The 13,280-nt window shown below is 41.2% G+C and overlaps 1 protein-coding gene across 4 annotated transcripts in view; it reads left to right on the top strand.

Moving 5' to 3' along the window:
• LOC126236669 (dehydrogenase/reductase SDR family member 12-like) overlaps window positions 1–13,280 on the top strand; it is a 91,371-nt gene that overhangs the window by 12,384 nt on the left and 65,707 nt on the right. For all 4 annotated transcript variants that reach the window (XM_049946151.1, XM_049946152.1, XM_049946150.1 and 1 more), the window contains exon 3: window positions 1,442–1,524. In XM_049946151.1, the coding sequence (XP_049802108.1) occupies window positions 1,442–1,524 (83 nt within the window). The remainder of the gene's footprint in view (window positions 1–1,441; window positions 1,525–13,280) is intronic.

Below are 13,280 nucleotides of genomic sequence, written 5' to 3' on the forward strand. Positions count from 1 at the left end.
CATCTGAAGTGACGAGCAGTCCCTCTCTAAATATACCGAGAGTCTCATTGAAGCCTTCATTGATTGTAATTATCCTCCCATCCTTGTACAAAAACAAATCTCCCATGCCTTATCTTTCCAGTCTCGCTACAATTGTGTGAATCTTTTATTGTGCCTATCGCGACTCGGCATCTCAGCTATATGGTGAGTAGCAACTTTCCTTCTCTGGTATTGTTACATTCCATCCTGGATTTTCCATTGTTTAATATTATGAAAAGGATAGTTGCTACTCACAGTGTAACGGAGATGCTGAGTTGCAGATAGGCACAAAAAAGACTGTCAGAAAATGAGCTTTCGGCCAACAAGACGTTCATCGGAGATAACACACACATGTACTCACGCAAATGCAGCTCACACACATACATGAGCCTCAGTGGCCACAGACGGCGGTCATGTGTGTGAAAATTGCATTTGTGTGTGTGTGTTCTATTTCCGATGAAGGCTTTGTTAGCCGAAAGCTCATTTTCTGACAAGTCTTTTTGTTGTGCCCATCTGTGACTCAGCATCTCCGCTATATGGTGAGTAGCAACATATTCTTCTCATAGTATGTAAAGAGTTACTATTAAAAAATTTCACAAAAGATTATGATCCCACTTACTATACTACAGTTTCAAAAGTGTACCTCTAGAATTCGGTCTGCTCCCATGAAAAATGAAAATTCTAAACGTCAGTCATAAATGCTTCAGTTTTTTTATCCGTGTAGCTCATGTATCACTTAATATTTTAAGGGACTGATGACATGTGGACTCGACCCTTACTTTTGAGACCACTTTTTTTTTTGCCATCTCAATTTTACAGTTGTGTAACTGCATATGTATGTTAATGCTATTTGTGGTAATATTCCCAAGCAGTATTTGTTTTATTAACTGAACTACTAAAAGCGAAATTAATAATATCTGTTAAGTACCTGATAATAATGACGCATCATATAGGGGCAAGGTTCTGGAGCTATTGCAATTCATGCCAGTAACAAGAGTATCTATATTTTCCCTGTCCCATGTACTCGGTCATTTGCATCTTTCCTGGATGTCTTCAAAATTCTGCTGCTACAACATGATAACTTGTAAGATTTTTTGTGTGCCTTTGTTAATGTATTTGATAACAAAATCAACATATTCAGCAACTTTTGCTCTTTGTTGAATTGCTAGTGTTGGGAACAAATAAATAAATATTTTAATATATTTTGCATATGTTCACTCATCAATGCCTTACAGCATAACATTCTAGGGTAACTCATCATTTAGAAAATCAGTTTTGATTGCACAGAAGCGAGCAGTCTTAAAAGAAATGGCATGTGTAAACTGTGCTTGTTGTTTAATATGGATTTAGTTTGTAGCATGAGATCTGTAAACAGTGGCTAATTTTATCTTTTTTATCATTATTGTACTGTTCTGTTATGCAGAGGGGGATACCAAACAGCGGCACAGAAGTTTACGTCACAGGACTTGGATGTTGACTGTTGTGGAAAAGTTTTTATGATAACAGGTATCACTTATTTATTTTGCTTATGTTGTTGCAAGTAACAAATAGTTTTTCACCCTGCTGTGCGTTGTAATGTAGAATTTATGTAAATGCCCTTGCAATGTTTGATGAAGACTCAGGGGAAGTGGAAGTAAACACAGCGCCTCTTACAGTTACATGTCCAGAGATACACTTGATTTAATGGAAAAGATAATGGGTGTACATAAATGGTATAGATTACCTTAAAATAGTGTTCTTGTCATATAAATACAAGGTGTACAACTTTGCTTCCACCATTTTTCCCCCAACATTTGAGGCTTTAATGACATTGGCCGCATGTGTATCATTCAAAGTATTTTCAATTGCTGGCCACTGCTTTCTCCCATCTTTTGGGCAGTGTACAAATCCCGTGTCGAAAAAATTGTTTATCTTTTGAAGTGATCCAGGAATCAATCGATGCAATTTGTGACCTCTTCATGAAATCGGAAGTGTTGGTCAGCCAGGCCATGCGCTATTGATCTGAACAGGTGATTGTCAGAGGGAGCAATGTCTGGAGAATACGGCAGGTGAGGTAGGACTTCCATTTTAACGTTTCCAATATGTTTTGACCTCTTTTGCAATGTGGGGTCAAGCGTTGTCATGCTGCAAAATCACTTTATCGTGCCTCTCACTGTATTGCGGATGTTTGTCTTTTAATGCTCTGCTCAAACGCATTAATTGCATTTGATAATGAGTACCTGTGATTGTTTCACTCGATTTTAACACCTCATAGTACACGACGCCGAGTTGGTCCCACCAAAATCAGAGCATGATCTTGGAGCCGGGAATACTCGGTTTGGCTGTAGACGTGGAAGCATGGCCAGGATATCCCCATGATTTTTTGCATTTAGGGTTATCATAATGAACCCATTTTTCATTCCTGGTCACAATGCGATGCAGAAATCCCTTCAGTTTTTGCCTGTGAAGCAACTGTTCGTAAACACACAAATGCTGTTCAACGTCTCTTGATTTCAGCTCACATGGGACCCAAGTTCCTTCTTTCTGAATCGTGCTCATAGCCCTGAGACATTTTGAAATGGCTTGCTTTGTCACTCCCACTAATCGTGCCAATTCTTGTTGAGTTTGACGCAAGTCTTCACTCAGCAATGTCGCCAATTCTGCATCTTCCAAAACATTCTCTCTTCCACCACTATGCTGGTCTGCGACGTTAAAATCACCGTTCTTGAAGCGTTGAAACAACTCGTGACACGTTCTTTCACTAATAGTGTCCTTACCATATGTACTTGAGAGAATTTGCTGAAACTCGGCTGCTGTTTGCTTCATATTGAAACAAAAAAGTAACACCTACCACAAATGATGAGAATTAGGCTCGTAAACTGACATTTTCAATCAAGAACAACTTTATGATGCAGACACAAATCGACTAATGTTTGAATGAGGTTATGTTGGGAGAGGTCCAAGCTAACTGCCTGACATCTGCGATCTGTTTCTTTTGGCTACTACTTACCCTTGTCGCACGAATGAAATAGCTGAGGCAACATAAAAGATTTTTTCTCCCAAAAAATCTTAAACAAGCATTGAGGTGTGAGCGGGAGCATCATTGTGATGCAATTTCCACGAGTGGTTTTGCAATACAGTCTGGTACTTTTCTTCGGGCTGCTTCACACAAATTGCACATAACTTCCAGATAGTATTCCTTTTTGACTGTAGACTATAAGGCAGGACCTCATGATGCCCTATCCCATTGTAATCGAAGAAAACAGTGAAAGAATGTTCACATCTGGTAGCACTAATCGATTTTTTTTTCGATCTTCGCTCTTCAGGCAGTTTCCATTGGGACAATTGGGCCTTGGTTTGGATGTCATAACCATACACCCATGTTTCATCAACTGACATAGCCTCCTTTAGAAGTTATGGATTATTGTTGACTTCATTCAGCAGTGGTGCACGCAGTCGGCGCACCTGCTGATGGAAGTCTGTGACTGGGTTGCCCCTGGTAGCTGCCTCAGGTATTTTAAATGTTGATGTGCACTACACACGCTGTAGCAGTCCAAATTATGACAGCTGTCAGTGGTAAGTGTTGTCACTGGCAGGTTTTATTGGCTGTTGTAATCTTTTTCATAATACAGAAACAAGGTGTGTCCATGTCTCATGTTTTCAGGAAATGGCCTAGTGTACTTGATTTCTGAAGGAGATTTGTGAGAGATATTAAAATATGAATGGGTGTCACCTTATCACCAACTGTCAAAAATAAGTCTGGAAGCAATGCTTCTCCATTGTGGTAAGTGTATGTCAGTGCCTGTAGGGAATTTCAGGCATATTGTGAAAAGCTTTGAAGTTTTATCTTTTATTTTTGAGAAACTAAAGTTCAGTGACTCTGGCTGGATCATATAGTGATTTTAAAATGATTTTTATATTTCTTGGATGCCTGCAAGAACATTGTAAATAATACTGGTCAGCCAAATTTGGAACTTGGTAGTCGCACTGTCTGGTAGAGTTCAGTTAATTCAGTGTGCATAATAAGTATTTATCTGTGATTAAACAAAAATTGGTGAAGCATATCTACTCATAAAGAGATTAGAAATTATTTCCAGTCTTCCTTTTCTATGATACACAACTTGATAGTACTTTGCTTCACTACAGAACATTGCATTGCTAGGGTAATGTTTATGTATCAAGATTGTTTTGCGTAAATACACTATTGCTATTTTTTGGAACTGTATCTTGTTTGCTCTAGTGGGAGTTAGAGCAGGTAAGATTTTAAATTGGTGAATGCTTGCTGCGGACTGATGCATCATTAGTATTAATTATTGCAGTGTAAAATCACTGTGGAATGAGTGGCAAGGAAATGTTTTTGTCATTTCAATGTGGGCCACTTTGGTACGAGCAATTTTCTAAATTATTTGCCATAGTAGACACCAATGAATTCCTGTGAACTTAATTGATCTGTGATTGTAAATAAGAATCAACCAAGCTTATCAGTCATGATAAATTATGAATTTGCATTCGGTAAACAATGTACAATAATTTGGAGAATATGTGCTTCACACTGACAGTGAAAACCACAAAACCAGTGGGTGACTCTGTGTGTTTTCAGTTGATCGTTTACATCATGCTTCCCTTTGCCACTGTGTGCATCACGGTTTCACAACTGTATGCTTGCATACGGATAGCTTCATATTTCATGTAGATGTTTATTCAGATGTACAGCTGTATATGTGCATACATATTTTCTCTTTAACTGTAGGTTGTTTCTGGGACTGTGTAATGTTAGCATCCAGATAATGTGGTAATTTGCTTGGTGGCATAGGATATCAGTTCGTCATTATTTAAGGTTGAATAACAAGTTCACCATTCTTGTTCTACTGATCAATAGAACAGGAACGATGTACTTGTTATTCAACCCTAAATATGGAATTGTTCTACTGAGAAGTACCAGAAAAATCCATAAATAAGTTCATTAGTTCTTGATCATATTATTGCGTTAATCAGAGATGTCATTTTTACTCCACACTAATGGATTATTTTGTTGTTGTCATACTTATGTGCGGTACTTGGAGATATGACTTCTCTATCTTATTATAAATAGGCTTAATATCCTTAAAGAACTTGCTATCATTTTTTGGGGTAAATCATTCATATCAAGACTGACAAGTTCTACTATATGACTTTGGCAATACAATAGCTTGTAGCTTGAAAAATATTGTAATGTCACTTGCTGCCATTTTAAACTTTGTTCAAGCAAGGACACTGGCAAATAAGCTTATTAAAATGACAGAATTATCATTTTATTTCTTTTCACTGATCATTTATTTGTATCTTTTACGAATCAAAATTATTATGTTGCTTATTTGCTCAGAGTTCAATCATATAAATAAGCTTTCATTATGTGATACACGATGGAACTGCTCGTTGCAAATGTTAAATTAGGACAGTTTATCATGTTGGTGATACATTCCCAAGAAAATATATGAAGTCTTGTTTTTCTGATCCCGCCTTGTTCAAAATGAAACATGCAAAATAAACATTTTATGATAATTTCCCAGATAATAATGGATAAAAATACATGAAACATATTTTATAAAGAAATATTAACATTACATCGCTCAGACAGTAAAGACAGCAGTGTGAACAAAAATTCAATCACACTACACCTTCCAGTATTGTTACAGGTATTTATGTCCACCTCAGACGGTAGTACACTCATGTTCAGAAGAAAAAACAGAACACCTTGAATGACTAGAGATAGGACATTTATATTCACAGAACATGTACATTAGTATGTTCTGCAGAAATGACAAGCATTTGATGTCAGCCCACGTGTTCAAGGTAAACATCTACATCGCGGTGCGACAGCACGTACCAGTAAAATGTGCCTGTGGCTCTCGTCGTCACCATGAACTGAAGGTAATGGATCAATATAAATTGAGCAGACATGCAGGACGCCTTGTAAATATATGCACGAGCCATACCACAGATCAGTAAGTTTGAAAGACGGCACATTATTGGCATGAGAGACTGTGATGCATCCATCCGGGAAATTGCTCCTTGTGTGGGACAAAATGTTCCGACAGTGCATGCAGTGGGTGTGTGCAGAATACTTCACAGGAGGCCATAGAACACGACACAGTGGGTCAGGTCACACCACCCTGATCACCCTCTGATAAGATTGACACATCTGAATGGCATTGCAGGACAGATCACCATCATCCTCAGCTCTGGCCCAACACTGGAACACATTGTTCACTATCAGGGGTGACAGTCCGTCGCCATTTATTACAGCATTGGTTTTGTGTGCATCATCCACTTCTCTGCCTGCCTTTGATGAATGTGCAGAAATGTGATAGATGGCAGTGATGATTGGAATAATGCCACTGGGGACAGGAGTGGCATCAGATACTGTTTTTGGATAAATCCCAGGTCTTTTTGTTTAAAAATGATGGCCATATTTTGGTTCGCTGCAGTCAGGGGGAGGGAGCGGCATCACAGTGACTGCACTCGTACAACATAAATCACCGACTCGAGGCCTAATGGTGTGGGGTGCTATTGGGTACAAACACAAATCACAGTTGGTTCGTGTCCAGGGCACTGTGACCAGTGTGAGGTATGTGAATGACATAATGTGACCTGTAGCCATACCCTTATTGTGCAATATCCCAGACACTATTTTTCAGCAAGACAATGCAAGAACACATGTTGGTGTTCGAACACATGCCTTCTTGGTGTCACAGGATATCAGTCTTTTGATCCAGCTCATCAGACTTGTCACCAGTCGGAACTTGTGGCATATGGTGGAACGAAGGATGCAGTCCCAGCACTGTGACTATGGGTGAACTTGGGATGGCTATACCATAGGATGCCACTCGTGCATTATACACGTTGGTGCCATCATGCAAGGAACAAGTTATCATGGCCAATGGCAGACCCTGTGTCTACTAGGCAACAGGACATGTACTGAATCAAGGTGACTGAAATACTAATAATTTCTGCAGAGCAAACTAATGCACTTGTCCTGTGACTATGGACCTCCTGTCTGTAGGCATTCCAGGTGTTCTGTTCTTTTTCTTTTTTTTATGATCATGAGTGTATAATTGAATCCTAAAAACATCACTTAAAATATTTCGATTAATTCATAGTGATGGGATGGAAAAAAATGATTATTATGAATTACTTCTCATTTACAGCTGGCTGATGCCAGTTTGCAGGGTGGTTACTTCTGAATCCACAGTGGTATGTGCAGAAAGCTGTGGTATGGAGTCAACAGTACTGTGGTGATCACAAATTCAAGAATGAATACTCAACAAAAATGGTCCTTATTATTGGGCACTTCTCTTACAGCACTCTGACAAAAATAACCCAGCAGCTGATCGCAGTTAATAAGTAGCAAGAGATAGTGTATGCTGAGGCAGGAGAATATTGCCACAGCACAATGACAGCTAGCGGTTGTGGTGACCTTGCTGACATAAGTAGGGTGTCAGCTCCAAGGCACAATGAGGCTAGTCAGCTAGGCTGGTGAGCATAGTCTATGACTCAAGGCAGCTGGCAGGAATGTGCAGACTCTGGGAGTTGAACTCGGAACCCTCGGAGGCTGACTGTAGTGTCAAGCAATGGCACCCTCTACCCAGCCTCACCGTGTGGATCCAGTTTGAAGGCTGGAACCATCAGGGATAGCTGATGCTTTGTACAGCAATGGCAGAGACTGGCTGTGGTGTCGTGCAAAGGCACACGCTGGCCAGCCTCACTGTGCAGTTCCAGTTTGAAGCCAAGAAATATGTGGGTTAGATGATCGCTTGCAGATCAGTGGCATAGACTGGTTGGATTGTCTGGCAATGGCACCCACCGACCAGTCACAACCTGTGGATGCAGTTAGAAGCATGGAACCATCAGGCCTAGCTGACGGCTTGCAGATCAGTGGCAGAGACTGGGCAGAATGTTTAAAAAATGGCACCCACTGGCCACCTTCACCGTGCAAATCATGTTTAAAGTCCAGAATCATTAGGACTAGCTCACAGCTTTGATCTCAACAGCAGAGATTGACTGGATTGTCAGGCTGTGGCACCTATTGGCCAGCCTCACTTTGCCGATCCTGTTTGATGCCTGGAACCATCTGGCATAGGTGTCAGCTTGCTGACCAGTGGCGGAGACTGGCTAGAGTGTCAGGCAGTGGCACATGCCATCCAGCCTTACACTGCTGATACAGTCCAAAGACTGGAATCATCAGGGCTAGCTGATGGCTTGCAGATCTGTATCAGAGACTGGCTGTAGTGACAGCAAAGATATCCACTTGCTAGCCATTGGTGATACTGCTCAATGAGGCTGCAGTAGCTAGCTGCACATTTGATGGATGACTGGTTTGGAGACTGAGCCAGTCGAATCCCTGGAGCCAGAGGAATGTTGCTACTGGGTGAGCTTGGAGCACTACGAACAGTTGTGTTATTAGAGGAGGTAGTGTCCCGTCACATAGCCACCTATAGAAATGTAGTGTTGTGCTACAGCTTGTAACAGTACACTGCACTGCTGATGGTGGAACACAGCTTTTAGGCACTTCAATGCCCAGCAGCAGAATTAAGCCAGTGACTAGCTCGCATGTCCTTGGCTGGTAGTAAAGTCCTGCCTGAAGCTTATGTTGCCACATTTCCTCCCCCTTAGGGAGAATTTGTTTCTCTGAATTCCAAGTTGATGCTGGACTTGTGAACTATTAAAACAGTGTGGTGCAACTGTGTCCAAATCTCCTACACTTTGTCTGCAGTGCTCTCTCTCTCTCTCTCTCTCTCTCTCTCTCTCTCTCTCTCTCTCATGTACACCATTATTTACAAACTGTCTGTTCTTCTTTCCTACACTTGTGGTTACTTTGTAATTAGCTTGAAGTTCTTGTCAGCTGCTTCAGTCTCCTGCCACTGTGCAGAGGTAAGAAATATTCATTGTATCACACAAACTTTCCAACTCGGGCCACTGGCATTTCTGAGTGGCTTGTCTGGTCGATGAGTAACCTCAATATAAAATTCACTGAATTTTAGCAACCAGTGCTTTAACATGCTTGAATTTTTTTTTTAAGATAATAGCTATCTCAGTGCTGCATAATCTAGTATGATCTTGAATTTTCCTCCTGTACAAATAACTTATCTATGTTATGCTGGAAATGAGACTCATTTGTAGAGTTATTCTTTTATGCCGTATTCATCTCTCGGGAGCCATGGGCCCAGATGTTCTGCTTTATCCAGTTCCTGACTTAATACACAGCCAAGCCCATGATTACTCACGGTGCTTGCCAGCACAATTTGCTTCTCATGATTTGGGGAAACTAATATCATTCTGGTTGTTGGGAACTCTTTCAATTGACTGAACACATAATTACACCTCGGAGATCAGTGTAATGTCACTCCTTTCTTCAGTCGATGAGTGAGCAGCCATGCTATTGTCACAGATTTTGTTATAAACTTCCTGTGATAATTTTCCAGGCCCAAGAAAGGCTGCACCTCTCTTTCTGTACATAGTACCAGAAAACCTGTACAGCTTTAATTTTCCTGAGGTCCATCTGGACACTCTTGCGACTGTTTTTTGTGCTAAGTATTATACTCCTTCCACTTTAAAGAGACACTTTTCTAGGTTGGGCTTAGATGTGTCACATGCAACCACTTAAATACTTACCTTAGCTCCAATAATGCTCTTTCATGTTCTTCACAAAGTCAGTTATGTTATCTAAATAGAACATGCACTATCTAGATTTCAGTCCCCACAGTATCCCATATAAGAGGTTGTGAAACGTGGCTGGTGTGTTTTTCAATCCAAACAGCATGTGCTGATACTGTGTAAATGTTCTGATGGGACCATGGGTGATCCTCTGTTTCTACTTCTAAACGGTGATGACAACTCTGCAGATCCATGGAAGGTAGAAAAATATCTGAATTGTCCCAAATTCTCCATTATATTCCAAATTGAATAAGCATCTGCAACCATACATTTGTTAAGGTACTGACAGTCACAACAAAAGTGCTACATCTTCATTCCATCTTCACGTTTTTTTGGGATAATTACCACTATGGCTCCCCAGGGACTGGTACTTTTCTCAACAATACCATATTGTTGTGGTTGGTTAATGAATTCTTCCATCACAGGTTGCAGAGCCGGCCGCGGTGGTCTAGCGGTTCTAGGCGCGCAGTCCGGAACCGCGCGACTGCTACGGTCGCAGGTTCGAATCCTGCCTTGGGCATGGATGTGTGTGATGTCCTTAGGTTAGTTAGGTTTAACTAGTTCTAAGTTCTAGGGGACTAATGACCTCAGCAGTTGAGTCCCATAGTGCTCAGAGCCATTTTGAACAGGTTGCAGATGATGTGATATAAAAGATACAGTTCACAATACACAGGCAGTTCATTCAGTTGGAGTTCTATGTAGTGTCATTGGGGTTGTTAGCAAAGACCCATCAGGATTAAATAGATCCTCATGTTCTAACAGTAACTGCTCCATGGTATCTTCTCTGCTACTTCCAGGTGTACTGCCTTCTGTAATGCTGCTCAACTGGTAACTTGCATTAGCTTACGATTCAGATTTGTTCTGTCTAAATCATGTTCTTGCAAGATCTCTAAATTGGGGACAGTTCTATGTATTTGGTGCCAAAAATACCTATCCTAAAAGGGACTATCTTCTCACCATCTAACTCCTGTACACATACAAAACTCCTGCATATTAAGCACCATTCCTCATTTTTCTGTAAAGGTTCTACTGCATGCAATACATTTATTGGCAGATTATTTCCTGCGTGCACCTACAGTATTTTTTCAGCACCTCGTGGTACTTTGTTGTCCAAATTTATCCTTAGTGGCCATGCATGCAGTGTAAGTGGTTCCCCTTGCTTCAGGTATGAATCTTGTGGCAGTCTGGACTGTTGGCAGTTTCCACCCATATGGAACAATGTCACAGCGAATTGTACCATGCACCGATCTAGATCAGTTTAGCATGATGTTCAAGGAAAATATCTAACCCTAAGATACCACAGTAACCGTTGCCTGTATGAGGCCAAACTTCCTTACAAAAACAGAAAATTTTTGACTTATCCTAAAAACTCATTACTGTCAAACCCTGTAAATGACGTCATTTCCACCCCCTCTACGTAATCTGCATTATATTGGACTCAACCTCTTATTTCCCATGTCATCCGTAATTACCAGGAACACCTGTGAATGTATGTCCAACAAAAAATTACACTTCCTTCCATCCAGTAAGTTGTGTCATTGTAAGCAGAATTCCACCATCTCACACATTTTGGCTGTGCTTATATTTATTGGGAGCTCCATATGGTGGCTCCAGAGCCACCATTGCCATTTGATGATGATGTGTTACTGCTCCCACCCCATGCCCACTTATCATGCCCCCTGTTAGGCTTGTCTGCAATCCTGTTCTGGATGACCGGTTTGCCTGCTTTTCTCACAGTATGGTTCACAGCATTCTTGCCGTATGTGAACTGTTGTCCCTGTCTGTAACATGTAAGTTCTGTGGTGAAAATTCCTTTCGATCCCAAACTTGGGCCATTGTGTCCCTCTCTTCTAATGCTGTTGCTGTATTGTCTGCCTGCATTTATACCTTCTGATTCAATAACGTCTGAACCACCTCTGTTGTGGTAACATCCACCTCTGGTTCATTCATTGCTAAGTCTGTGTTCACAATAAAAAGAAAAATACGACATGAAGGGAATCAAGAGCACAGTCATATTTCCTGCCACTGAACACACCTAATTTTTACATTTGAGTGTTAAGCATGGAGATTGCCTATATTCCCTTGTATGATGTCCATGTTTCTCATCAAGTTACCAGGACACAGAATGCCCAACCCTGTCACTTGCAAAAGGTTCATTTTCACACATGTTGAGATGATGTCCCATATGTTGCTTTCGGTACTGGCTCTTCTTACATCAATGTGACAGCCATCTGATGCCATTGTTGCAGGATTTCCAGAGTGGTGTGTGCATGACACCGTGAGACAGGTACTCCAGTACTGCAGCAAGTACAGTCACAAACGCTGCCTCAACAGTAATGTTGTTCATTATTCTGTAACTCTCATACAGCATAGTAGCCCAGGAGCTAGTCACAGCTAGTTAGCAGCGAGTAATGTAGTATGCTAAGGCAGTGGAATACTGCTGCAGTCCAACAATGGCTGTCAACGGTGGCACACTTATTGACAAATGTATGGTGTCTTAAGGTGTCAGCTCCACAGCAAAGTGTGACTAGTTAGCTAGGCAGACCAGCATTGTCTGCAGCCTGAGGCATCTGGCAGGAATGTGTAGACACCCTGAGTTGAACCCAGAGCCCTCAGGGTCTGGCTGGAGTGTCAGGTGATGGCACCTAATTGCTGGCCTCACCTTTGCAGATCCAGTTGGAGGCCCAGAACCATCTGAGCTAGCTTGTGGCCCATAGACTGGCAGCTTCACTTAATCGGTAACACTGCTTGGTGAGATGGTAGTAACTCAGACATACATTAACTGATGACTGGTGTAAAGATTGCTCCATTTGAATATGTGGTGCCAAAGGAATGCTGCTTCTGGTTGAGCTGGGATCATTTATACTTGCCCTGGCCGGGTGTGGTATGACAGGAGTTTGCCGGCTGTGGAAATTCAGCATAGTGCTAGGATTTGCTGCAATCTAGTCTACCACTGATATTAGGACACTGCATAGCTGGATTCCTAAGCCAGTGTCCAGGTGCAGAATTTCATCAGTGGCATGCCCATGGCTGGCTACAAAGGACTGTCTGATGCTGATGTTGCGGTGCCAGGAATTACACAAAGTAAGCAGATTACCAACAGCTTAGACACCTTATGGCTAAACTTGAAGAAACATGACTGAGAAATCTGCATGGAGTGTTGGTAGGACACAATAATTCTTGCCAAGGTGATACTAATGTGATAGTGGAAGCTAAACAGGAACATAGGTGGGAGGTGATCCCACATTTTTCACATTTGCCCAGTCTTGCCTCCTCAGCCTTCCATCTTTTTCATTCTCTGTTCAAAAACCTATAAAGGAACTTCACTGACTTTGAAGATGTTTTTAACTTTGCTGTGCACCTTAAATTCCTAACAGGAATATTTTCCCAGGAATCAAACTGAAAAACTGTGCCATTGTTGGGAGAGAACCATCAGTAATAAAGAAGGCATCAGTAATAGAGGAGGATAGAGTACTTGTTGTTTTCTTATGTTGCTTATTTCAAAAGCAACAGCAAAATTTTACAAAACTTTTGTGTCATCTCATTATGAGTAAATGTGTGGTGCTGATTGTGAAATTGAATATCTGCTA

The sequence above is a fragment of the Schistocerca nitens genome, chromosome 2 (genome assembly GCF_023898315.1).
Source record: "Schistocerca nitens isolate TAMUIC-IGC-003100 chromosome 2, iqSchNite1.1, whole genome shotgun sequence".
NCBI lineage: Eukaryota > Metazoa > Arthropoda > Insecta > Orthoptera > Acrididae > Schistocerca > Schistocerca nitens.